The sequence below is a fragment of the Lachancea thermotolerans genome, assembly GCF_000142805.1.
Source record: "Lachancea thermotolerans CBS 6340 chromosome A complete sequence".
NCBI classification, from domain to species: domain Eukaryota; kingdom Fungi; phylum Ascomycota; class Saccharomycetes; order Saccharomycetales; family Saccharomycetaceae; genus Lachancea; species Lachancea thermotolerans.
The window spans coordinates 208,322-234,686 of record NC_013077.1 but is presented as its reverse complement, the minus strand read 5'-3'; the positions used below and the strand labels follow the sequence as shown (position 1 = coordinate 234,686).

Here is a 26,365-nt window from a genome sequence, read left to right as displayed (position 1 = left end):
ACTGGCCCTCAGCGCCTACGAAGTCTCTAGCAGGTCAATTAATAGGGGTGGCTTTCAGTTCATAACTTGGCTCAGCATGCATACCCTAAAACACCCATTCATAAGAATTAGATAATATAGCTAGAAAATGTGCAACTAAAATTTACGCGCACAACAAAGGGTGCCTCATAACGGTTTCAATCAACTTCAGGTCATTCGTTGGGGTACCCGGTCACCTGATAAAGTATGTTGATGACAAGAATCATTCTGCATTAGTGCCATGGCTTGAAGTCTGAAGCTATCAAACCATCCTCCAGTCTTCTTAGCCAGCTTTTGAGTAATCTAGAATAAACTCATAGGGAGTCGCCGGCCTTAAACATATCGTGGTTGAAATCCCCAAGTTTACCTAAAATTTTCAGAAAATATGGAACATTTTATTCAAGCGCCATCGCCCCTCAAGCCGTATCAAAATCGAAGCTTAAGCTTAAAAGACATGAAAACAGCCAGATCGAACTCTGGTTCTGATTTGTCAAAGTCTAAAAAGGCGAAGTTTTTATCTGGCGCGCTTAAGAGTTCCATGTCACCATCAAGACGTCCGAGATCCACAACGCCACTCAGTTCTCAAGTTTCTTATGATGAAAGTAGCTCCGACAGCATCCTAAGGGAACGGCTAAATCACTACGGCCTAGATTACATTGATGATCAAGAAGCGCATTTGAAGGAAATTTACGACCCAAAGTCCAAATGGTTTTGTCGCGACATTAAGCCGAAATTTGTAATCGAAAACTGCCTGCCTTACAAAATCGAGAGCCACACGGAACAAGCAAAGTACCTCTGTCATGTTCTAGTAAACCTTTATATCGCGATATGCTCCCTTGATATACAAGGCCTTATTTCCATATCGAGTAAGGATCTAGCGGATCTAAAAGCAGAAATCGATGAATTGGCTTTAAATACCGACTTGTTCCGGCTTTCCACAGATGACGAGGCCTCATTCAATGATATAAACAACTACGATGAAGACGAGGACGAAGATGAGGAGGACGAAGAGATGGTAGATTTTGATGGCCCACAATTCACTGCCACAGGAAAAATAACTGCCAAGTCCGCCACTATTGTTAATGTCAATCACTGGGCTAATGAGCTAAAAAACTGTTTGCATTTTGAGTTCCCCCTTAAGCTAAGAAAAGTGTTAGCCTCAACCTTTTATTCCTTATCGTTAGTGCAAGGTCAGAAAGTCTACAGAGTGATGCATGTTAATATTTTTGAAGCATTAGTTAGCACTGATGATGAGCAAACTAACTTCACAGAGCTTCTTCTCGGGGAGGGTCTTGAGCTTGACTATAGGCCAATGAAAAAGTTTTTAGATGAGTTTTTGCCGCCTCCAGATTCGACCTGTACCCGTTATGAAATCTCCAGCAAGTCTGACAATCAACTCTTTCGACTTCTTCTTAAACTTGCTCATGCCGCAAAACCTTTTTATGGCCTTAACGATGATAGCGTTTTGAAGGATACTATGGACCATTATATTTCAAGCTTGTCTCCCACTACTGCTTACTGCGTATTCCCTATAATAACGTCTTTCGTTCCATATCGCTATCAAAAGAGCGCCAGCATTACCGACTACTTTCCGCTCATTTTCACCTTATGGACCACTACAACTCCTTCTGTAGGGTTCGACACACACTTTTATGACTTCATCGGTTGCATTGCGGAAGATGCACTTAATAAACTTTTGCATGAGAAAGCACCCCATTTACAAGTGCTAGGCAATGTTTCGTTCAGGGAGTTTGGTCTCCTAACGGAAGACCAGATTAACTTTATTTTCAACAGAGTTCAAAATCATTTGAGAAATGATTTCCAGGTTGTTTCTTTTAGTCGAACAGTGAGGCCTCTTGTCTTCTCGATGAACGGGTCTCGGAACCATGAATTTTTAGACAAACTGCAAGGCCTTGTTAAATCAATAGAAACCTTCGCTCATCCATCTAATAATGGGCCGTGGACGAAAGTAATAGCTAAGTTCGTTCATGGATTTATTAAAATGTATCATGAAAGAGTCAAAATGGAGAAAAATCCCAAAGCCAATCATAGGTGCCATCTGAAGCTCAATTCTGCGTGCCATACCCGAGTTGTCAATATTTTCCAGGAGGTTATTTTTTTGGGAGCTCAGAATAAAAATTCCGAAATGGCAAATTATTACATTTCTTGTCTCGCATATCTGCTAGACATCAATCCAGGAAACAAAGACTTGGTCTTCAGTAAGGTCGTATTGGATCTTTACGATTCTTTGGGTGATTTATATGTTCACTCGGTTCACCGGCTTGTTTCTTCACTCAAGCAGTTCACTAAAGTTGCTAGATTTATGATTGAGGACCACATCTTTCGCGTCCACATCACAAACATCCTGTTTATGCTGGTTTCAAAAATCGATTATAATGACATATTGCTTACCAGCAATATTATTAATTGTATTGTTTCCATAGCTTCGTTTGTGCCTATCGATAACTTGGTTTCTGAAGATGACCACCTTAGTTTCACGTCACACGCTGCTCCGTTCATTGAGAAACATGTCTTCTTTCTCAAATACAACAAGGAGCTTGATAGTTTTGAGTACGATAAATCTGAACTAGTCGCTGCATTCAAAGCCTCGACCACAATTTTTGAAGATGTTTTAAAAATTTATCTCAACAAAGTGATTCAATTAGTTGACAGCGACTTAGAAGAAGGTTTTATTAGCAAGGTTAATCAGACTACTATGATTATGATGGAGTCAATGCCAGACCCTATGTTCAAGTACTTTTCGGGTGTGTTGGAAAGGACGTTTTGGGAAAACGACTATTTCAAAGAAAAGCATCCAAACTACGAACTGATTACGATTCCACTTGGTGCTGCTGCAAGAAGGGAGCCGGCAATCGGGGCAAAACTTTTTTCGACCCTTTGTGTGAACATAAAGGACCAGATAGCGAAAGGAGCTGGCTCAGTTCGTAGTTCATCGGAAATTCAACATCGGGATGTCAAACTGCTTACTTACCTAACTGCTCTTAGCGACATTCTCAGACAAGCTCACTCATCAATGCTAAGTTATCGTGAAGAGCTCAAAGACATACTGTTCTTCATTTTTGATAATATAACAAATCCTCCGCTAGATGTTCATACATCATTGGTCCTTCATAACGTTTTGACTAGTCTTTCATCTACAGAGGTCATCGATTACAGACTCTATCCAGAGAAATGCAGCATGCCTCGAGATGAAAGGTGGGGAGGATTGCAATTTGATTCGAAAAGATTTTCGAAAGAAATGATGACTTTTAAGTGGCATGTTCCCTCCAAACTCGAAGTTGAGTTTGGTACTGAGCTCCTTGAAAATTTTACTGATTACTGTTCCACGAACATATCAGAGATGATGAGATCTCCGCATACAGATTCAGCTTACAGCGACAAAATGAAAAAGTACATTTTAATTGTCACACACGCGTTATCAGGCGCAAGCCTATTGTTTGATGCCGACTACAGCAAAAACAAAACTGAAATTTTACCTGTGGACTCTTACAAGGCTAAGCTTTTGCTTTTGAAGAGCGTTCGAGACAAAATATGTGATTCTCAAGAGCTGAATATGGACATTGAACAAATTAGAAATGATACTAAAGCTGATTCTGAAGCCGAAAGCTCGATTGACCTCTCTGAAGATGGTCTGGATGAAATACAATTTACTGAAGGTGGCGAAGGTTCACTCGGGGGAAATACGTTATTCGATGGAGTTTCTTCAGCTGCTCCCTCAGGCATTGCAACTCCTGAGCCAGGGTCACGTCACCACACCTACGGCGTTGAATCAGCAATAAACAGTACTTTGGCTATGAGAGATCTGGATATTATGGGTTGCAACTATTTCTTTGGATCTGACAAAAATAAGAAAATGGAAAACTTCACATACCTAAAAATTCACTCAATAAGATCCAAAATTGGTTCTCTTTTTCACAAACTATTCAAGTTTTTCTCCGCTAATTTCGAGGACAATACTATTTTGTTCAAAATTCTATTGCATGGTATAAAGGTCTGGTTTACTGATATTGGCCAAGAGACGATTTTTGATGAAGAACCCACGTCGTTTTTGGATCTCGAGTTCGTTGAAAATATTCAAAACCTGTCGCATGTTGATGATCCATACACGAGAACGTGTTTTGCTGCAAAAGCGCATGCGTTACACGAAATGAGAGTTTTGCTACATTCTACGAACAGAACTCCTTCTAAGCTTGAAAAAGTGCTTTTGAATGATGTTCTAAGATTATCTACATCTCTTTACCCCACAATTTTCAAGCCAGCTCAAGGGTGCTTGGCCCATGCAATGAAACAACTGATTGGCTCTTATTCAATGATAATGAAATTTCTATTAACGTCATTGGAGTCTGCAATGAATGAAGGAAGTTATAAAAAAGTGGAAGTGATGCTTGAAGTTTTGCTTTTGAAAAAAATCCATAGGAAGATCATGTCGGATTACAAAAACTTGGAAGAGATTGTCAACTTGCTGATAAGAGCTTGCCGTGTAAAAGATTTCAATGTTTCAAAATATGCTGACAGCATTCTGACAGATATCGCGCTATCTTTGAAAGTTCCTTCCAGTGTATGTTTACTTGACATGAAGACAATCGAAGCTCTCAGGCCGGCAGACAAATCGATAGGCCAACAAGTAGATGCTGTCAAGAAAGCGAAAGACAAAAAGAGATACAGCTATATTTCACTTCTCTCTCATCTTCAGGATTCCTTGATTAACACACTCTCTTCTGGGTCAGACCTTGGATGGAAGATACCGGTATTCATAATGAAGCTGACTTATAGACTCCAATCAAACCTTGAACTACCTCCAAGTGAAAATGTTCTCCCTTGTCTTTACGAAATGACAAAGACAAAGCACCCCGTTATGGTCCACCTTGCAATCAAGACCCTTTTAGGAATGTGCAACAAAATCATCTCCTTGGGAGAATTTAATTACGAAATCAGGAACGCTTTTGATTTTGACTTCATGAAAAACAACATTGAGCTAATCAAGACCGATACTGCCAACTTCAATAGCTATTTCAAAACTGAAATGAAAAACTTCGCAAACCCCAACTTTTTTATTGATTCTAAAGCCTATGTTGGGTACATCGCTTGGGGAAGAAGTCTGAAAGTGATCAAAAGTTCAAACGAAACGAAGTTCAACCTCAAGGAGAAAGAAATAAACTGCTTGAACCTTTTCGGCCAACTCATAGATAAGGAATGGGTTCTTCAGATTGCCAAAGTTTTAATTCAAGATAATGAAAACAAAGGAGTCTTTAGCAACGCAAACATCGAGTTTTTCGAGCTACTTGTATCATTGATTACTAACTCCTGCACCGCACTGAAGTATGAGGACCTGCTCAACTTGTGCCGGACTCTATATGACAAGAGTGATAAAGCATCAATGATCATGAGCGTTGAGATAATGGCTGGTCTTATCGTTGCTTCAAAAATAACATCCTCGAACGACCTTGAAAAAAGAGATAGCTTTTTGGTTGGGTTTTTTGACGAATGCCTGGACCATGAACTTAACCAGGATGCTGTAGATATATGGTCTATTGTTTGCTGGTGGCTCCCAACGTCGGTCGATATAAGAAGATGCGCTCCTCTTTATCGAAAGCTTTTCAAAATCAAGAATGTTTTAGACACTGCATCTGATTCATCTGCTGATCAAGCATCTAAAATTTCCTTGTTAAGAAATATGATGTTGAGCCTGGACTTCAAAACTCCTGTGGCTGAAGAACTAATTCCTTTCTTAACTATTGATCATCCATACGACCAAGTTCGACAATCAATCTCGAAGCTACTGTCTACGCTTTTACAAAGCCAGATAAGCCCATGTTTCTCCTCGACCAGCAAGCTCGTGAAATTTACAAGCAATGAGACGGGGCTGGGGCGTATGATTAGAAATATTCCTCGTGCGTTTGATGACAAACTAAAAGACACGTTCAATGAAATAGAGAAGGAACGTGGTGCTATTACAAACCTTCCTGCTCAAGAAGTGCTGAAAACTAGGTACTATTATATGACTGCAACAATGTTGAATTGGATTACGGAGTTGATGAAGGGTCAAAACAGCGTAATATTGGTACTGTACATGGAAAAATATCTGGCTCCATTTTTGATGAATCTGATAAGAATGAAGGACGTTTGTAACTTGGCTAATCTCGAGCCTACTACGTGTTACATTGCTATTTCATTCTGGCCTTTAAGGAAGGAGTACATTTCCATCATGATGCGGGTCATAGAAAACATGGATATGCAGACATCTCATGAGATAAGAGTTCAACTTGTATTTGCCGAAAACTTCTACTCTAAAAACATGCTGCAGCTCTCTATGGACCAGAAACAGTCCATTTTACGTTTTGTCGTTAACCAGATTTATAATCGGCACTTCGTCGAGGTTCGTCTCCGCGCCGCTGAGGTGCTGTCCGGGATCATCCACACTTTGAGCGATACAGAAATACCCAACAAACTTATTGATGAGTTTGCCAATGGTCTTGGAAATCATTCGTTTGCAAATAAAAAAAAGCTTTCGAAGACGAACTCACAGATCCATAGCTGCGTAATAGGCCTTGGTGCTATCATTTCAGCATTTCCGTACGTCTCCCCGCTTCCACAATGGATTCCCAGCAAGCTAAGTAGTCTATCCTCATGGGCTCGCACTAGTGGTATGTCAGGAACAGCTGCCAAGGAAATCATAAGTGATTTCAAAAAAGTTAGGGCTGACACATGGCATTTGGACCGTGAGCAATTTAGCTATGATGAGCTAGAAGACCTTGAAGGGGTCTTGTGGAGAAGTTACTACGCTTAGACTAGATATCATCATGCCCCGCCTTTATAGCGTCAAGTAAAGTGTTGAAAGTCCGAAAACGGCTCCCTTCAGATTGCAACAGTACACCTTTAAAGCAGTGTAACAAGACTATTCTATAAAAAGACCGCTGACTGGGCATGTGCCTGATAATCATTCAACGCTAATATCAGCTCCCTCTTGTCGAAAATGGCCGGATACAAGAGAAGAGCAAGCATAGCGCTTAAAAAATACTAGAATATGTCGCCAGGCCAAAGACAATTCTGTAAAACCAACAAGTGACTGGTACCTCTATACAGCATGTGCACCGCTAATTTCTGGTGTTACTAAGTTAGTATTACCTCTATGCGGGCGTTCTAACAAACACTGCTTTGAAATAGACTAGGATATTAATATTATAATAAGACCGGTTTAGGAGTGTAGAACGCACTTTGTTCTTGCCAGAGCTACAAACAGATTTTTCTTTCGAGGCTAATTTCCTGCGTAATTCCACCCCTAGTTAGAAATTTGGCCGCGAACCGCTTGCTTTGTCCACCGCAATTTCTGGTAGCATGTCAATGCTGAACCTGTCGACACAGAATGCAGCAGGCGTTGAAATAGAAGCCCTCAGACTACAGATCAGGGTTTTTACAATTTTTTAGCTAATGGTTTTGACCTCAGTACTTGAACTGAAAGACTGATCGCGCTCAAGACTACAGATGCCACACCCGCTGCTGGCGAGCTTCAACTTTACTTACGATCCTTTACCGGCAAGCCGCGGCGAAGAAATGAACACTGTACGCACAGATCGAAGCAGGGTAATAAGGCACCTTACTTACGTAAGTAGTGATGTTATGATCTATTGGTTGAAATTGTCCTGTTCAAACGAAATATAACGAATTACCTACATGATCAAGCAGAAGTTTGGAGATGTCTGGAGTAAGAACAGTGTCGTCATCTTCGGCCAATGCCAAAAGCTATGATTCAATCATGAAGATTCTTTTGGTCGGAGACTCTGGTGTGGGAAAGTCCTGCTTACTAGTCAGGTTCGTAGAGGACAAATTCAGCCCCTCATTTATTACCACGATCGGAATTGATTTTAAGATCAAAACGGTGGACATCAATGGGAAGAAAGTCAAATTGCAGTTGTGGGACACGGCGGGTCAGGAGCGGTTTAGAACAATCACGACCGCTTACTATCGTGGGGCGATGGGCATAATATTGGTGTACGACGTAACGGATGAAAGAACGTTCTCTAACATCAAACAATGGTTCAGTACTGTCAACCAGCACGCCAACGACGAGGCACAGCTTTTGTTAGTCGGAAACAAAAGTGACATGGACACACGCGCGGTGAGCACAGATCAGGGCGAGGCGCTCGCTAAAGAGCTCGGCATTCCTTTCGTTGAGGCGAGTGCGAAGGACGATACTAACGTCAATGATATCTTCTTTCTTCTGGCCAAACTCATTCAAGAGAAAATTGATAGCGAGAAGTTGGTGGGTAACACTGGTCGCGACGGTAGCGTCAATGTCGGAGCCGCGGGCAATAACTCAAAGTCCAACTGTTGTTAAGCTTTATGTAACTGTAACAAATCATCTTTACGGTATAGCATCTGAGACTCACGATCATGCCCAATAGGATCCGTGTAACTAGTGCTTCTTGGCAAACCCATTCGCAGACTACTATCAAATTACAGGGCTGGCCACCCGTGGTGGAAGTGCCATACCCTGTGTATCAATTTCCGAAAACGCACGTGGGTTACTTGGAGTAAATCATATAAAAGTATCCTGAAAACTAAAGTGCTCTCCACCGTGTAACAAGAAGTCAGGAAGAAGAGTGAGGGTGGATAAGACTGTACAAGGCGCTCAAGGGTATATTTCGATTAGCCTTCTTTTTTCATTTTCTGTAAAGGAAGCTTAGTCCAATCGCTTTTCATCATCTTATTCATTGAACACCAAAACAACCCTTTCAGCAAACTCCGAGCTCTGAACATAAGCGCAAGCAAATACAAAAATGTTGTTTGGTGTCAGGTTGGCTAACCAGATGTACCCTCCTTGGAAGGATTCTTACATTGAATATGAGAGATTGAAAAAACTGTTGAAGGAGTCAATCATTGAAGATTCCAAATTCAAAGGCCGGAAGTCACAGCAAAATAAAGGTGATTTGTGGAGCGAGAAAGATGAGTCAAACTTTGTGGCAGTTCTTGATGCGGAGCTTGAGAAAGTTTACAGTTTTCAAAGCACAAAGTTCAACTCAATCATGGAGAAGCTTGTACGGCTGGAACGGAAGACAGACGATGAGGAAGCAATCAAACACTTGGATTTTAAACACTTCCAGCAAGTTCTTGAGGAAGCGCTGAGCGAGGCACAAGAGCTTGATAACTTCTGCAGAGTTAACTACACGGGCTTCATTAAGATAGTGAAGAAGCACGATAAGCTCCACCCTCGCTACCCCTCGGTGAAGTCGCTACTTCAAGTTAGACTCAAGGAGTTACCTTTCAATTCCGAAGAGTACTCTCCCCTTTTGTACAAGATTTCTTTTCTTTACAATATTCTGAGAACCAACTCTTCCACTGTTTCCAAGTCTCTGGCCAACTCCTCGAAATTATCAAGTGTTCACAACCATGAGGAGTCGTCCTTCAGGAGCTATACATTTTGGATTCACCCTGACAATCTAATGGAAGTCAAGACGAGGATTTTGAGACACCTGCCAGTCTTAGTGTACGCAGCCCCGCCCAGCGAAAACGACGACCTCATAGGCAGAGTTGAGTCCACTGTCATGAACTCAGACGTATCCTTCCCTGCCGCTCCTAGTAGCAGTGCTTCAGACAGTGCTTCCTTGGGGAACAAAGGTTACGACCCAGTTATTAGGACCATCTATCTTGACAACGAAGCTTTTGAGCTTTACAATGACAAGCTTTTGAAGTCCAGCTTTAACCCAACCCTCAGACTGAGATGGACAGGGAAGCTTGCCGATAAACCTGACATCTTCTTAGAAAAGAGAATGCTGGTTGAAGATCGCAACACTGGCGCATCTGACTTTGATGAGACGAGAATCAAGCTCAAACCAAAATTTATTAACGGATTCATTTTCAACGGAGATAATGATTACAAAGAGAAGACTTTAAAGAAGCTGAAAGATCGCGGTACCGTTGACAATGAAATTAGTAAGTTGAGCAACAATTTCAATACCATTCAGCAATTCGTGCTTGAAAACGAGCTACAACCTGTCTTGAGAGCCATGTACACACGTACCGCTTTCCAGATTCCTGGTGATGATCGCATCAGAATCAGCATTGACTCTGATTTAATGTACATTCGCGAGGATTCTTTTGACAAAGAAAACCCAATAAGAGATCCCAAAAATTGGCATAGATCTGATATTGACGCTGATATTCCTAACCCGCTCAAGTTTTTGAGGCCTGGAGAATACGTCAAATTCCCGTATGCTGTTTTGGACATACGTATCAGAAACCCTATTGGTGATAAAGGAGGTGTCAAAGACAGCATGCGCTCCCAGCTCCCAGGAAAACATGCACAGTGGGTTGAGGAGCTCACAAACTCGCACTTAGTGAAGGAAGTTGCCAACTTTTCCAAGTACGCACAAGGTGTCGCATCGCTGTACGGAGATGATGAAAATCTTGATATGCTTCCATTTTGGTTGCCTGACTTAGAGACCGACATAAGGAAAGACCCCAAACAGGCGTATGAGGAGGAAAAGAAGAAGCTGGAGGAGCAAAAAGCCAATCAGGCCCGTCTTGCAAAGATCAAGAGACTTTCTGTTGTTCAAGGAAGCGGCAATGGCTCTGGCACCCCATCATCTCAACAGTCAGGAGCAGGGTCTCCAAAGGCTGAGGAAAGAGATGCAGACTTAGAAGATCCTGAATCTTCGGACGATGAGGCCACAGAGCATCACAGCAGAACAAGGAAAAGAAAACAGAACCCCAATTTCCTCAATGTTTTGGTTGGCAGAAATGCCAAATTGACTGGTGTTGACTCAGAAGATGAGGAAATTACATTACCCCCTGGTGTTAAGAAGCCAACTTCTTACCTCAAGAATGCAGGGCCAGTGAAAGTTGAGGCCAAAGTTTGGTTGGCAAATGAAAGAACTTTCAATAGATGGCTATCCCTAACGAGTTTAATGAGTGTGCTAACCTTCACCATATACAACTCTGTTAGAAGAGCTGAATTTCCGCAATTGGCCACATTCCTCGCCTACGCTTATTTTTGTATCACAATCTTCACAGGGCTGTGGGCTTACAGGACTTATATCAAGAGACTTAACGTCATTAAAGCGAGAAGCGGGCAGCATTTGGATGCGCCCTTTGGTCCATTGATGGTTGCGCTCGTCGTAGTTTTCACCCTAGTTGTCAACTTCGTTATTGCATTCAAAGAAGCTGCTTGTAAAGAAAGGACCGAGGGTTCCTCGATGTCCTTAAACGATGCTGAGCAACTACCTGTCTTTGCCAGGTTTATCGAAAGGTTAGTGTTTAAAGCCATCGGCGCCAGTGAACCATGATGATGATCCTTTGACCAATAGCCCCTACTCTATCCGCTTCGTGAAATAGACCCCCACAAAGTATGTGACACTTGAATTTAGATAGAATTGAATATTTTTGTAGACTACTCATACTGTTTTTGTGCTTTTAGTCGGGAGGTGATTAGTCTGTGTGTGTTCAAAACAGTATCATTGTAAATGTCGCCTCAGCTCTGTACATAAAACTGTGTTAAAAGCAAATGAGGAGAACATACTGACTCAAAACCCAGGTTATGCAATGACCTATCACGATAGCATAACAGAATATTTGAGCTAAAAGCTAAGTAATTGCTCAACTGAAACTTGTTGTCACATTCTCTCACTTTTTTGATGCAAAAAGCCTAGTAGGTTCCAAAATTGACCGCTTTGAGCATTGGTCATAGGACACAAAAAGCGTAGCAGGAACTTAAGTTGTCCGTAATAGCGAGGAGTTACTGGAGTCAAAATCCATCAAGTAGAACAAAAAGCCCAAATCTCTCACAGTGAGAGATGATTTAGCCCGGAGCAACCATAAATACATAATGCAGCTACATATAAGTACTATAAGATTTGCAGGATAGAGAAAGCCAAGAGTTGCCCAATTAACTCCAGAAAAGATATGGCTAGTAAGCGGAATGTGTCTGAAAGCGGGTTATCTTGTGGTTCTCTCTATAATTACGAGGACCTCAATTCTTTAATGACTTTCTTGCGATCCAAACTTAAAGAAAACGTGGTGTCATAGATGATGCATTTCTATTTCTTCATTTACTTGGATGGTAAACCTTGGTGATGAGAAGGTTTAATGTGCCATTTGGTGGGAGCTGTTTCTCTGCTTTAACTTCCCAGGGCCGCTTAAAGGAAAAACTGTATTCCTCATTGATGTCGAAAATTAGATTAAAACAATAAGAAAACCAAACAGATAGAATACACTCTTAAAGCGGCTTGACGTTGATGCCTAATCTCGAAACAAAGACTGGTTCCAAAAGGAAACGCACAGAAAACTACTTCGCGCCAACGCACTCACACATAGCAACTTTTAGCTTTGTTAATGGCCCCACCGTATTCAGCCCGCGAAGAAGAACAGCCCCCTTTCATTCTTGCACCACCGAGTACACAACTGAAGGACCTCTAAGAATGTCCGCCCGACTCAATGGGCCTGAAAATCAAACCCCAGGAATTGTACAAGATATCAAAGGAGCCTTTTTTTACGCAAGTCGCGCTTTCAAAGGTTTGATTGGAAGCACAGGCGACTCCAATACGCAAAAAGACTTGCAAGGTTCGCGGCCAGTAGCCGAGAGTACTGAACAGTCTGGCCGCTCTTTGAAAAGAAATGCTCTGCAAACTTCCAGTGCCCCATGCAAGCGACCCAGATCATCGCCTGGAGTAGATGCTCGGCTAAGTGTACCGACTCAGAAGGAGCTGCCAGGCAAAAAATCAGACGACTTGACCCAAAAACTAGACAACTGCATTACCCCTGAGAAAAACGGCAGCTTTGCCTTCGCCACAAAGAAAGACCCGTTCGGATGGGACTCTAGTGAGATTTCTCTTTCACCAGCACCTGCACACCAAGTTCCTTACGGGAGCTCGTTTTACAGAAGAAAAGCTAGTAGAGCTCAAAAGCCAGAAGACTCTAGGTCATTGACCATTAGGAAACCGTCAGAAGAACTCTCATATTTGAGAATGATCTTCAATGGAGAATATAGGGCACCGGCACTTATTGAAGAGCAAAGGGATACACAGCTAAAGCTGAGAGAGCAAGAAAGGGAGGGGCTTAAGTCCACATTCAAAAATTCGGTTGCTAGCCTGACAGAGAGGTTCAAAGCAGTTCTAGCCGAGAATCTGGGAAAAAGGGAAAGCCCCGATGATCTTATTATAATAAAGGAGCGCAGACTTCCTGAGCATGAAAACCCTCTCAAGCATCGTACTGGCTTTCAGAAGCTCAGATTTGACACTTCAGTACTAACCTTCGAGGAAGAGTTTAAAAGTTACAAGAGGCTGATTGAGGAAAGAAGAAGAATACAGACCGAAGTGAGGGAAAAGCGTCAAAAAAAACGAGAACTTGTACCCAAGTTAACAAACGAAGATGTCGTTTATGTCAAGAAAGCATTGAGTAGAACAGATAATGGTGTTCTTATGAACAAAAACAACATCGAGATAAAAGTTTACGATTTTAAAACACTAGCACCCAAAAGGTGGCTCAATGACATTATTGTCGAATTTTTCATGAAGCATGTTGAAATTACAACTGAACACTGCGTTGCATTCAACTCGTTCTTTTATACAACACTTTCGCAAAGAGGTTATCAAGGCGTTAGAAGGTGGATGAAGAAAAAGAAGGTTCAAGTCGAAAAGCTGAGCAAAATATTTGTTCCAATCAACTTAAATCAATCTCATTGGGCTCTCGGCTTTATCAATATTGATAAAAAGACGATAAGTTATATTGACTCTTTGTCTAGCGGCCCTTCTACTATGGGGCACGCTATTCTGAAAGTCTTGCAAGAATACCTATTAGAGGAGAGCAGCGGGAAAATCGGACGTGATTTTGAGTTGATTCATGAACAATGCCCTCAACAGCCCAACGGTTTTGATTGCGGCATTTACGTGTGCGTCAATGCTCTTTATTTGAGCAAAGAACTTCCGCTGTCTTACAATCATGATGACGCCAACAGAATGCGGCCATACATTGGGCATCTCATCCTTTCAGGGGACTGAGTCCTGATAAGAGTAATACTTTTGGACGCTTACAATTTGCCGAACCAAGGTCTAAATTTGCCATAGCATATTAATGAAGATCTTGCAAAAACGTGAGGACTTAGCCTTATGGCCCTATACGTACTGTGAGGCTATTAACACCAGGCTGAAACTCTTCTATTTGGTTATGATTTATAAAGTGTGATGCGTGCAGGATTAGGGAGTTATTCGCATAGATAAAATCGGTTTCAGTGGCAGATCACAGTTGCGATAATTTCCAAATGATGTTGATTGGAAAAGTCTGAATTTTTTAGGTGGATCGAGTATGATGGTTTTTATTATCATGGAGCTGTCGCAGATTGCGGGTCTTTTTCAAGTGAATGTGGTAGTGTTACCAAGGCTCTTATTTGAACATTGCATAGCATTGAAAACGATAGGTTGATGTTTTAACACTTTGAAGGCTTGAGTCAAGAACGCCTATAGAGATACAGCCCGAAGCATTGCTCGAAAGTACGAACTAAACGATTGAACTACTTATTCTCTTTCAATCCCAATTTTTCCAAATCTTTTGTTATACTGTCAACCTTTGCAGCTTCATCTTCATGGCCTTCGTCAACGGTCTTTGAAGAACTTTTGTCATTATCTAAGAGACCTGATAAGAACTCAAGCTCACTTAACCATCCAAGTTCTTTGGCTAGCTCAGTAGCCGCTGCGTCCGCTGAACCCTTGTAAAAAACATCACTGTTCCTGGGAGTTGTTTTAAAATCGCCAACTCTTTCTAAATTAATTAGAGCGCGAGTGGTCGTTGTCGGCACTTCTTCTGGTAAGGACGCGAAGGGATAAACTGCTAGTGAGGTCCCAGCGACAACAACAATGCTTTCGTCGTCGAGTTCTGTAACATCTTTATCCCAGGTCGAAAAAAACTTGCGCGGGAGATTTTCGCCAAAAAACACGATTTGTGGCTTTATGAGACCTTTGCATTCCTCGCAATTAGCGAAATTTTTACCGACTAACATCTTGTCTTTGAAGACATTCTGAGGGTATTCTTTTTTGCAGCTGATGCAGTGGTTGTGTGCGAAGGAGCCGTGGGCCTCTACGAGCAAATCCGGATGAATTCCAGCTGCTCTTTCAAGGGTATCAATGTTTTGTGTAAATACTCTATGCAACTTTCCTTTATCCTGGAAAACTCTCATTAATTGGTGGAACTTTGAGGGCTTGTAGTTGCCAGGATAAAGTTCTTTGGCAAGTGTGTAAAAAGGTTTGGGGTTTTGCTCAAAATACTCGATATCAAATACTGCCTCAGCAAACGGTAAGTTAAGTTTGGCCAAGTTATCATATAAACCTGTGCCAGGCGATCTGAAATCGGGGATCCCACATGAGGTGGATATACCAGCGCCGACTAAGAAAACAACTTTTGAATTAGGTTTATCGCTGATCAGTTTTGCAATCTTTTTGATTGCGGTATCTTTGTTGTCCTTCATACTGAGTCTTGTATCTTGCAAAACACTGTGAAAGATACTGAGCCAGACTGTTGCTGGAAACTTTATCTTTACGGGGTTCAGAGTTACAAATCTTGATACAACTTTTTTAAAAATTCAATTGTGGGGAATATCTAGGCAGGTACTCAAGCAGGTACTCGGTATTGCTGTTCAAATTGGGCACTCCTTTAAGCTACTAGGTTTACCAGGGAATATCAAGAAGGTTTGCGCATGGTTAATTTCAAAAGCTTTACTCGAACAAGGTGAGCTGGAAGTTATTGGCAAAGCTGTTATGTTTATTTAATGGTTCGAAATTGCTCCCGCCTGATTTGATAATAAGGCATGCAGGGGCGTGGTTGGAGAAAACCAACACATATTGATGAGGCGAACGCCGCTCCTAAGATGCAGTATTCGATATATTAAGTTGTGGAGGTCCCATTAGAATATATTTCAAATATAAGTATAAGACAAGAGACAAATAATGCAGTCAAAGTCTAAGGTTGCAATTAAAAACTGCCTTAATACTTTCGAGAGCGAGCGCAGTCATTCGTACTATATTTTGGCCAATAACTAAAAACCCAACACCGACGCTTAGCTGTTGGAAGGTACTCGTTACCGTATTTATAGTCCTTTGAATAGTACCATAAATGTGGCCAAAAACTTTGTCCTTTCTCAGTGGAACAAATCTCCACGCAAGATGAGAGTCCTGCTTCAAATGATGCTAAGAAGTTAAGTGCTCTGGTATGTAGCAGTCCATTAAATTCGATGACGCAATCACAACTTTAATCAAATGAAGAACATCAACTTTTCCAAAAAATTAAATTCGACCTCGGTGAGGATTGAACTCACGATCTTGCGATTAACAGTCGCACGCCTTAACCAGCTTGGCCACGAAGTCCTTTGATACTGATGGCCGCATTTGTCAATTACATGTTAGCATCCGGGCTCTACTGTGCATGTCGTAGGTTATTATGAGCCTCTGGATTATGATGAAGTTGGCGGTTAATAGCCTCTATACGGTCGCGATTATTCTTCCATTCGAGGATCCTTCTTCCTTTCTTCTACTTAATCTCATACTGAGCCTTGGATGCAGTAGTACTTATAGTTATAGATCCGGAGACCTAGTGCAAGCCTCATTATCTCTAGTGTTCCTCATTATCTCTGATGTTGTTCCTTCGTTGTCTCAGAATATCCTTGTTCCATTATTGTTTTATGACAGTGCACACGTATTCTTAAAGGATTAGGTTGAGTTGTGAGTTGATGCTTCAATTCAAATCCAATATAATGCGACGCATTATGCAGAGTTTGTCCTACAGCATTTAAACGGAGCTCGGTCGCCATACTTTGTGCTTGACGACTTCATAAAGCACGTATCAGACTTTGTGCTGTTGTTCATACACAACAATCAAAGCACAGTGTCCATAACTGGATAACAAACGAGCGCAGCACACAGCGGCAAGATTTTAGCGCTGACTTGTATGCTGAAGTTCTTGAAATGCAAACCTGTGCGGGTAGCAACTCTATGGCAATAAAAAATCTTAGTATTTAAGAAAACTACAAATTAGCGCCACTGCATTTCGGAGGGCTTCAAACAAGAGCAACTCAGGCCGTTCTTTCTTCCATTAAACTAATGAAGCAAAGAATTAGCTCGTTAGATCTAGAGCTTCTCTACAGAGAGCTAAAATCGCAACTTGAGGGCTACAGATTGTCTAACATCTACAACATTGCAGAATCGAGCCGGCAGTTTTTATTAAAATTCAACAAGCCAGACTCAAAGCTTAATGCTATTATTGACTGTGGGCTGCGTGTCCACCTGACTGATTTCACGCGGCCCGTCCCGGCAACGCCCTCTGGATTTGTGGTGAAATTACGCAAACATCTGAAATCAAAGCGCCTTACAACAGTAAAAAGAGTGGCAAATGATAGAATCCTGGTCCTTAGCTTCAATGATGGTCAATTCTTTTTGGTCTTGGAATTCTTCAGCGCGGGCAATGTTATCCTGTTAGACTCGGATCGTAAGATCATTGTTCTGCAGAGGATCGTCCATGAACACGAAAACAAAGTTGGCCACATTTACAACATGTTCGATGGTAGCTTCCTCGAAAACACGCGCATTGAGCCCCCCAAGTCCAAAGTTCATTCTGCTGACGAAGTAAACGGATGGATCAAGGAAGCGAAGGACTTTGCTGATTCATCTGTGAAGGCAAAAACCGGAAAAGGCGCAAAGGTGCTTTCCATTCACAAGCTTTTGTTTTTACGAGAGCCTCAGCTCTCGTCAGATCTCATTTCTAGAAATCTTAAATCCAGAGGCATTGCCCCAAATTCGCCTTGTCTCAACTTTTTAGACAAAATCGACGAAATAGTTGACTTGTTGGACGCGACAGAATCAGAAGTCAACGAGCTTCTCAGAGATGGTTGCAAGCTTGGATATATTATTGCTAAAAAAAATCCTCACTATGATAGCGAAAAAGGTGATGCAAATCTCGAGTTTGTTTATGAACAGTTCCATCCATTTCCGCCTCATTTGTCTGAGGACGAAAAGGGGTATACCAAGATAATTGAAGTCCCTGGGCAATACAACAAAACCGTCGATGACTTCTTCTCTACTATTGAATCTTCCAAGTACGCGTTACGAATTCAAAACCAAGAATTCCAAGCCAAAAACAGACTGGAAAGCGCGAAGCTCGATAACGAGAAGAGGATACAGGCTTTAATCGATGTGCAAACCCAAAATGAGGTAAGGGGACATGCAATAATAGCCGCGGCAGATCTCGTAGAAGAAGCGCAGAATGCCATCAAAGCGCTTGTTGAACAGCAAATGGACTGGAAAACAATTGAGGTTTTGATTTCAAACGAGCAAAAAAAGAATAATAGGATTGCGCGCCTAATCAAGCTTCCGCTAGATCTTAAAAACAATAAATTCACCTTGAGTCTGCCTCGCAATGATGAAATAGAAAGCGATAATTCGGACGAAGAAGAGGACAATCTAACTTCCTCTGAAGATGAGACATCTAGTTCCGACAGTTCTGATAGTTCTTTGTCCGACTTCGAAGCTGATGATAATGATGAAGATGAGTTAACGAGCGTTTCTAATATAAAAAAAGATAGAAACGATAACAAAAAAAAGGAGAAACCCTCGATAGACGCAACAATTGATTTAACGCTATCAGCTTATGCCAACGCCTCCAATTATTTCAATATTAAGAAATCTAATGTTGAGAAGCAGAAAAAGGTGGAAAAGAATGCGCAAAAGGCACTGAAGAATATCGAGCAAAGGATAGAAAAAGATTTGAAGAAGAAATTGAAAGAGTCGCATGACGTGCTCAATAAGACCAGGAAGCCATATTTCTTCGAGAAATTCCATTGGTTCGTCTCAAGTGAAGGATTTTTGGTGCTGATGGGCAAAAGCGGAATGGAATCTGATCAAATATACGGCAAGTACATCCACGATAATGATGTCTTTGTCTCTAACAGCTTCGACACGCACGTATGGATAAAAAACCCAGATGAAACCGAAGTTCCGCCTAATACGCTAATGCAGGCGGGCATCATGTGCATGTCAGCATCTCCTGCTTGGTCCAAAAAAATTCAATCATCAGCGTGGTGGTGTTTCGCCAAAGAACTTAGCAAATTCGATAACTATGGTGGTGAAGTTTTGCCAGCTGGCACTTTCCGACTCAAAGACGAAAAGAAAAAGTCGTTTTTACCTCCCTCGCAGTTGGTAATGGGATTTGCACTTTTATGGAAGACGAAAGACTCCGATGAGGAAGAGGAGGAAGATGGGGCCGATGATGAGGACCAGGATGACGAAGAAGCACAAAAAGAGAAGAGCGTGTTAGACGAGGATGCGGTGCCAGGGCAAGTACAAGGTAAAGACGATGAACTTGAAATTAGCAAAGACGAAAATCGAAGAATCGATGAAGGATTCGTGATAGGAAAGAAAATGGAGGGTGTGAAGGAGCATCAGTCACCTACCAAGTCCACAGACTTAAAGTCCGTCAAGGAAAAAAGTGACAGCGATGAGGTGCCAGTAACCACAGGTCTGTATCCCAAGATATCAAATTCTGACAGTGATGTTCAGGCTGATAAAGAGCCAAGCGAGCAGAGCGAAACCAACAACAATTCAGAAAATGGGAGTGCTTTCTCAGATAAATCAGGTTCTAACAAAGAAACCATCAAGAAAAATGTCCGCGGCAAAAAAGGCAAAATGAAGAAAATGCAAAAGAAATATGCGGATCAAGACGAGGAAGAGCGGTTGATGAGGCTTGCTGTACTAGGAACCTTGAAGGGCTCCGAGAGACAACAGCAAAAGGCTGAAGAGGAAGCGGCAAAACTAAAGGAGCGGGAACAAAAAAAATTCAGACGCGAAAGACAGAAAAAACAGCAGTCTTTGATGTTTGGCTCAGAGCAGAAAGTCAACGTCAACTACGCGAAGATTTTCAGCGAAATCAGCCCTGTTGTTGACGATAAAAGCAAAGTTCGTGATATAGTTCCAGTTTACGCTCCATGGCCTGCATTAACAAAGTACAAGTACAAGGTTAAAGTCCAGCCTGGTAATGCCAAGAAGACTAAGTCTTTGAACGAGATATTAACATATTTCTCTAAAAGGAAAGTTGATGAAACGGAAAGTGATAAAGAGCTCGACTGGCCTTGCGAGCACGAGCTCATCAAGAAATTGAAGGAACTAGACCTCGTTTCTATACTATACACAGATAAGCTTAAGATTACTATCCCAGGCCAAAACGAAGTGAAGAGTAAAACCAAGGGAACTCCCAGTAGTAAAGGGAAGAAAAAGGGGAAAAAATGATGCCCTAAAGTAGCCTTTACATTAGCTTTATGTTATATAGTTATTTAACGCGCTGTGACACTTGTTATTACAAGCCTTGTTGTAGTCTCTCGGCGAGCTTGCTCTTGGCGAACCCCCATGCGCTCAACAAACCCTTTTCGCTTAGCTCTATATTGATAGGTGCGTCCTTAGAAGGTGGCTTCGTCACCCTGGAAGCAATGGTAGCTGGATCTGTCTCCAAGATTATACCGTCGTCGATAGACTCATCGATTGCTAAGGCCACCATATCGAAATGCTCAATAATATTCTTTTTATCAATCCCAGTCGCCAAAATTAACTCTAACGAGTCTTTGATAGCAGAAAACGCCTGCTGAAGCACCAGCTCGTTCTCGTCGATTGATCCCACGAGGTATAACGACACGTCCACATATTCCTTGTACAAAACCAAACAATCCTCAAAAATTAGGATCTCAGAGTTCTGCTTGTGCGTTTTCTTGAAAAGCCTGCTTTCATACTCAGTCTGCTGTTTGCTGGAACTGCTCATTCCATCTATCGCCCTCTTAGTGATATGAGAATCAGATTTTTCGTGGGGGCTGTGGTAGTATTTAGTGTAGATTCTGTTCCCTTCATTATCCAGCAAAAGTACCGCCTCAACCGAGTAAAGCGAAAGCTCTGCCATTGGACCCTTAGTATTCGCGATGAAGTTGTTGCGGCCCTTTAATTTGCGACTTGATTTGTTTGAAGATTTGACTTATTTGTTCAAACTACGAAAAGCGAGAGGGCCTTCTTGTAAGAATACCGGGTAACAAAATAAAGTCACGAAATTCTACCATCATCTCGACTATGGCATCTAATAGCGTCATAGAAAGGAGTATCAAGTCGGCACCCACCAAAGTCCTTCGACGATGTCAACCTCCAACAAGGAGTTTCACTTCGGGCTTTTGAGAATTTCGATGATCCAGCTGCTCAAAAGCCATGGCTTTGATAAGGCTCAGCCATCTACAGTTGATGCATTCACGGATCTATATGTGCGATTCTTGCAGCTTTTGGTGCTGGAAGTGATGAAACTTTCTCGAAGCAGAATGGATGAGTATGAGGATATTGCATTGCAAGATATATCCCAGGCCCTTTTGAATGTTGGGCTTCTAAAACCGATGAGTACTCTCGATGTTTACGATGAGAACCCTAACCTTGTCAGCGACATAGGCATGCAAAAGTTCAAGGAATGGTGTCTTCTGAGCCCCATACCGAAAGAAGCGCGAGCGGTAGCGACCCCTACTTCGGAATTACTTCGACCCAAAGATAAATTGTCAAAGCCACTTTCTATGATTCCTGAATACATCAATCAGCTAGACAAAGGCTCCGCAAAGGATAGAGTAGATAGCGGGCAAGACAATGACATTGTCGAACAACTTGTCCGCAGCGGTGACATGAGTGATTGGACACGTTTTATGATTCGCAGACAACAACTCATGCACGCAAGAAAGATCTCCGGTAGAGAAGTCAAGGACATAAAGAGCCTGCCGCCTGTCCCCGGCTTACGGTCTTCGATCTTTTGTAGAGACCGTCGCTTTGATAACAGCGAAATAATGCCACCTGAGCCTCAAGAAACAGAAAGTGACGAAAAGGCTCTCAAAGAAAAGGCTCTAATTACGAAGCTGGCGGCTCATCAGAAGGACAACAGGCTCGACAATATTAGGTTGTCATTCGAAGAAGAAGACGTCGACGTGAGCCATGATGACATAGATTTAAATGATGTTAACTTTGATGATAATGACCTAAACGAAGATATGGCAGCTTTTGAGCAAATGGAAAATAGTATGAATCTCACGCTGGGGTCAGAAAACAATTTGCAACTTGCAGAAGCCGAAAATTTGAACGATACCTTCCAAAGAAGAGATTCTTTGGAGTTTGGAGACGAAGTATTTCAAGGCCACGAATTCGACTTCAATACTTACTGAGATAAAAGGACAAAATAGCAAGGTCGCTAAGGCGGCCGAGTCGGGGCACCTGCAATCATTGGAAGTCGCGGTTTGCGAATGCTGGACATTTTTCAAGAATGGTTGCACCCAATCCCTGCCAAGGCTTTGCATCCGAGACGGAACAGGCAACCTTTTTTCTTTGATAGTTGCGTTTTTTACCGCGGCGGGTTCAATCCAAGCTGATTACAACTGCTTATTTGATACTGTACATAATTCAGTTGAGTATGAATTTAAAACCGAGCTTGCTCTGCTTAGAGCTTTCTATTAGACCTAAATTTGGGCCCGCCTTTTTTCTTCTGAACCTTTTTGCCATTCATGTTAGGTTTGAATGATTTATTTGCACCTTCGTCATCGCTGAAGTCGTTATCGCCAGCTCTAGTACCCTTTTTGAACTTGAGCTTGTTTTTTTGTCCTCTCACAGGGCCGTGCTTGACTGCTTCTAAGTAAGCATTAATACCGCTAGATGATGAGTCAAATACGTCATCGCTTTCTGATGGCTTTTTCTCGTCTTTCACAAGTAATTTACCGTCAGCATCGAAACTGAAAACATGGTCTCTGCCTTTCTTCCTGGATGCCGCGTCGAATTTACGTGGCCTTGTGGAAGATATGTGAGCTAACGTTTGAGAGTCGAGCAAGTCCAAAGGATTTTCTTTAGATTCGACAATAAAGCGACTGGCTTTCCCCCTCTTTGGTGCAGTTTCATCGTCCGCGCTGTTCTCAGCATCTGATGATTCGTACAGAGCCTCATCAAGTGCGGACATAAATCTTGAACCTTTTTTGCTCGCCTCGCTGAGTTTAGGTGCAGTTTCCATGCTTTCTGCTGCCTTTTTCTTGTTTCTGTTGCGAGTTTTTCTGATGTTAACAAGCAATCTGTTGTCCTCCTCAGGGAAGTTCTGCTCAATGTACTCATACCCGAATTTTCTAATCAATCTCTCTATTATGTGTTTGACTCTCGCTTTAAAGTGACCAGTATGCTCATGAGACCACCTCAAGAGCTTGGGAAGAAGGGACGGAATTTTAGATTTCATCAATTCCTCTGGCAAAGCTAAACAACAGACTTTAGCAAAGCCAATCGCGCTTTTAACAATCTCCCTAGAGTTAGAGGTCAGGTAAAGCTCGATGGTGTCGTAGATTTCAATCAAAACACCTGTTGAAACATAATCTTTGAATTCAAAGACTAAACAGGAATATGCAGTGATAGTAGCGCTCACCATATGTTGGGATTCACCAATCAAACCTGCTGAAATAATCTTGAAGAACTCTGCGACACTGGTGGGTTGATCTGGCGTCTGTGCATCATACCCAGGAACCTTTGAAAGTTTCATGACTGATCCAGGAGTGTTCATTTTGTGAGTCATTGCAATTAGCGTTTCAAATGCCCCTTCTCTAGATTTTTCATTGTTATCTTTAGTGGAGAGGATGACTTCTGGCACAATTTGAATGACAAAATCTAAGTGACCTAATGGTAGCAGATCAACTAAGACCTTGATCGCACTGAGTCTCGATGCTCTAGCAGAAGTGTGAACAACCTTGCTGCTCTGGATCAGTATTTGCTCGATCTCAGCGACATACTTCAAAACTGACTCTGAGCTCTTGTCCACCTCTGAAAGTTTAGTGATAATTCTGTAAGCACGCTTTTGAGTCAAAGCATCGCTCGAGTTGACTGTGGTGTTGAAAATTGAAAACAAAGCCCCGTAACACGATTCAGGGACATAGCTGGCCATAACAACTACTAAATCCAGAAGTGTGGCGCTCACCTTGACTGGCGAGGTCTTTGATTTGGCGTCAGCCGGTTCTTCGTCAAAAGATTTCTTTAATAGCGCGCAAACGTTGTTAAAAGTCTTGGTCAAGTCCTCTGGTGAGGTAATCTTCAGCACTGCAATAATGGTTTCCAGGATGTAACTCCTGGCATTGGGAGCTGTTTGTGTGTAGACGTTGAAAAGCACAGCTAATAGATTAGATGCTTTTGTTGATAGATACTCCAAGTTCTTCTGGGACTCACTCTTAGGGAAATGTTGCTCCAAGAGCTTGTCATTGTCGTCCAGCAAACTTGCATGTTGCACGTTGCTCTCAACAAGGTTTTTGATTGCGTGACAAATTATAGGCCTCAAGTCCACTTTGCTGTATAGTAGAGACGAAAGATCAGCCGCAAATTGATCGCTAAAAGAGTCTCTCAAATCAGTAGGAAGGTTAGCAAAGTTGGGCAGAGTAGACCATAGCTGACCAGACACTGTTTCAAAAACCTTGCTCTGAACTGAATCACTTGGAAGCGCAGTAACCTTTTCGTCAAAAAATTGAATTAAAGGAAGAAATTCTTGCACAAATATCGCGAGTCTACTATTGCAAGTATTATCTCTTATAAGAGGTATCATCCAAGCACGGCCAGGCTTACTGCCAGACGCGTCCGTTAGATTTAGGGGAAGGCAACCCAAGACAGCATCAGGACCAATAGCAGATACAGCAGCACCTATTACTGTCTCTATTTCGGCCCTCATTTCCAAAAAGTTGTCTTCATTCGTCCGCCATCCCCCAACAATTTCTAACGGAGGTAGAAGATCAGGGTTTGATCTGATTCTAAGTTTTTTGAAAGCAGTGGTGAGATTCTGTAGAATTTCTTTCGCACAGTGCGCATATTTGATGGAAAGAAAGTCGCTGAAGGCTCCAGCAAGATAAGAAATTGTCTCATCAACCTTCTCATATACGTTTTCGTTCACTTGTGGTGGCAATAGCAGCAAATCGTCTTGGATGCATCCAGTTAATAAAGCTTCCACACATTGAGAAGCGCTAGTGTAAACTTCAGGCACCTCGCTAGAGAGATACAAACTCAGAACATTGATGACTTCGGGAATTTTCTCTAGACATGATAGAGGGCTACATGATCCAAAAGTGGTCATGCCTTTTGCGACAACGGCAATCCACGCTCCCACCAGGTGCGTGTCACTGTTCGAAGGTTTTAAGGAGAAAATTATGTCCAAAACCTTTGAAAACTTGTTTTCTGCCAAGCCGAAAGCGGCAGCTGACTCTGCGATTGATTGAAAGAGAGCCTCAAAACACTGGAATGCATTTGATACCATAAACTGATCAGCAGACCTGGACATTTCTAGCAGAAGATCGCAGAGTACATCAAATCTTGAAGAAGGCCATTGATTACTGGACAAAACAGTGTTTATTAGCTTGAGAATATGGATGGCTTTTGCATTGAGCTCCTTTAACCCGCCTTGAGCACGAATCTTTTTGTTCGAAGTAGAGCTAACTTCCTCCACAGCAGACGCGAGTGCACTGATGGAGAATTCTGCCACGAGAGGCGCCGCGACATGCTCTGCGGTTGGCGATGCTGGTGGATTTGACATTATATTGCCAACGGCCTCCTGAGCTCTCTTTCTAACCTTCGGTCTTGGATCCAAAGAGAGCTCTAGCAAACCGTTCAAACCTCTACTGGGGGCGATACTGAGATTGTGGGTATTGTTCCAGGACTGGGCATCTTGTGCAACAAGAAGAGTTTCTAAACACCCCACAGCAGACCGTATTAACGGCGCCTCCGCTTTTTCATCGGTAATGCATGGTGCAAACTTTGTGAGTATATCAGCGAACTTCGATCTCAGTAGCTGTTTTGGAGTGTATTTCAGTACAATGTCCAAGAGGTAAGCCACAGAAGTCGATATCTGAAGCTCAACAATTTCGTGGGTTTCCGGATTGATGGCTTGGTCCAGAAGGGACATGAGTGAAATCAAATAGTTTACAATGTTTTTAGCAGCAACTTGTTGCTCATCCATGTTCTCTTCCACGGCGGATAAGATGATCGCCACATGCTTCTGGTTCTCTAGTTTAGAATTAATTTGTTGCCTGATCTGGCCTAATTTGTCTTCTAGCTGAAGCAGGGTTGCAATTTCGTCTTGATTCATGGTTTTAAGACGAGTATTTAGCTGATCCACTACTTAGTTTGAAGATGAGATGAGATGAGATGAGATGAGATGAGATTAGATGCGCTCCGAAAGGTTACTAAAAATTTTTCAAGAAATGGATGCCCCAGCTCATGATCCCGTTTAACGAATAAGCAAATTTTGGAATCTTTGAAATGTTCAAGCCTTGATACACTACGCTATTCTCTTT

The 26,365-nt window shown here is 42.1% G+C and overlaps 9 protein-coding genes and 1 non-coding gene across 10 annotated transcripts, besides 1 other annotated feature; 6 read left to right on the top strand and 4 right to left on the bottom strand.

Annotated features, from left to right (window-relative positions):
- Window positions 1–403: 403 nt before the first annotated feature.
- Window positions 404–6,826, top strand: BLM10 (proteasome activator BLM10; the record flags this gene model as incomplete). The annotated part of the gene is made up of 1 exon (XM_002551528.1): window positions 404–6,826. One exon carries the CDS (start codon window positions 404–406, stop codon window positions 6,824–6,826), a length of 6,423 nt encoding a protein of 2,140 aa, XP_002551574.1.
- Window positions 6,827–7,732: 906 nt separating this feature from the next.
- Window positions 7,733–8,374, top strand: SEC4 (Rab family GTPase SEC4; the record flags this gene model as incomplete). The annotated part of the gene is made up of 1 exon (XM_002551527.1): window positions 7,733–8,374. One exon carries the CDS (start codon window positions 7,733–7,735, stop codon window positions 8,372–8,374), a length of 642 nt encoding a protein of 213 aa, XP_002551573.1.
- Window positions 8,375–8,816: 442 nt separating this feature from the next.
- KLTH0A02640g (KLTH0A02640p) lies at window positions 8,817–11,321 on the top strand (the record flags this gene model as incomplete). Its single annotated transcript, XM_002551526.1, has 1 exon — window positions 8,817–11,321. One exon carries the CDS (start codon window positions 8,817–8,819, stop codon window positions 11,319–11,321), a length of 2,505 nt encoding a protein of 834 aa, XP_002551572.1.
- Window positions 11,322–12,269: 948 nt separating this feature from the next.
- ULP1 (SUMO protease ULP1) lies at window positions 12,270–14,030 on the top strand (the record flags this gene model as incomplete). The annotated part of the gene is made up of 1 exon (XM_002551525.1): window positions 12,270–14,030. One exon carries the CDS (start codon window positions 12,270–12,272, stop codon window positions 14,028–14,030), a length of 1,761 nt encoding a protein of 586 aa, XP_002551571.1.
- Window positions 14,031–14,539: 509 nt separating this feature from the next.
- HST2 (histone deacetylase HST2) lies at window positions 14,540–15,490 on the bottom strand (the record flags this gene model as incomplete). Its single annotated transcript, XM_002551524.1, has 1 exon — window positions 14,540–15,490. The coding sequence occupies one exon, from the start codon at window positions 15,488–15,490 to the stop codon at window positions 14,540–14,542; it is 951 nt and encodes a 316-aa protein (XP_002551570.1).
- An 821-nt stretch (window positions 15,491–16,311) lies between these two features.
- Window positions 16,312–16,385, bottom strand: KLTH0A02574r. The gene has a single exon. It is a non-coding gene; the product is annotated as a tRNA-Asn (tRNA).
- A 59-nt stretch (window positions 16,386–16,444) lies between these two features.
- Window positions 16,445–16,705: a long terminal repeat.
- Window positions 16,706–17,117: 412 nt separating this feature from the next.
- Window positions 17,118–20,294, top strand: RQC2 (Rqc2p; the record flags this gene model as incomplete). Its single annotated transcript, XM_002551523.1, has 1 exon — window positions 17,118–20,294. One exon carries the CDS (start codon window positions 17,118–17,120, stop codon window positions 20,292–20,294), a length of 3,177 nt encoding a protein of 1,058 aa, XP_002551569.1.
- Window positions 20,295–20,361: 67 nt separating this feature from the next.
- RET3 (coatomer subunit zeta) lies at window positions 20,362–20,952 on the bottom strand (the record flags this gene model as incomplete). The annotated part of the gene is made up of 1 exon (XM_002551522.1): window positions 20,362–20,952. One exon carries the CDS (start codon window positions 20,950–20,952, stop codon window positions 20,362–20,364), a length of 591 nt encoding a protein of 196 aa, XP_002551568.1.
- A 226-nt stretch (window positions 20,953–21,178) lies between these two features.
- TAF3 (Taf3p) lies at window positions 21,179–22,234 on the top strand (the record flags this gene model as incomplete). Its single annotated transcript, XM_002551521.1, has 1 exon — window positions 21,179–22,234. The coding sequence occupies one exon, from the start codon at window positions 21,179–21,181 to the stop codon at window positions 22,232–22,234; it is 1,056 nt and encodes a 351-aa protein (XP_002551567.1).
- Window positions 22,235–22,506: 272 nt separating this feature from the next.
- RRP12 (mRNA-binding protein RRP12) lies at window positions 22,507–26,157 on the bottom strand (the record flags this gene model as incomplete). The annotated part of the gene is made up of 1 exon (XM_002551520.1): window positions 22,507–26,157. One exon carries the CDS (start codon window positions 26,155–26,157, stop codon window positions 22,507–22,509), a length of 3,651 nt encoding a protein of 1,216 aa, XP_002551566.1.
- Window positions 26,158–26,365: the final 208 nt, after the last annotated feature.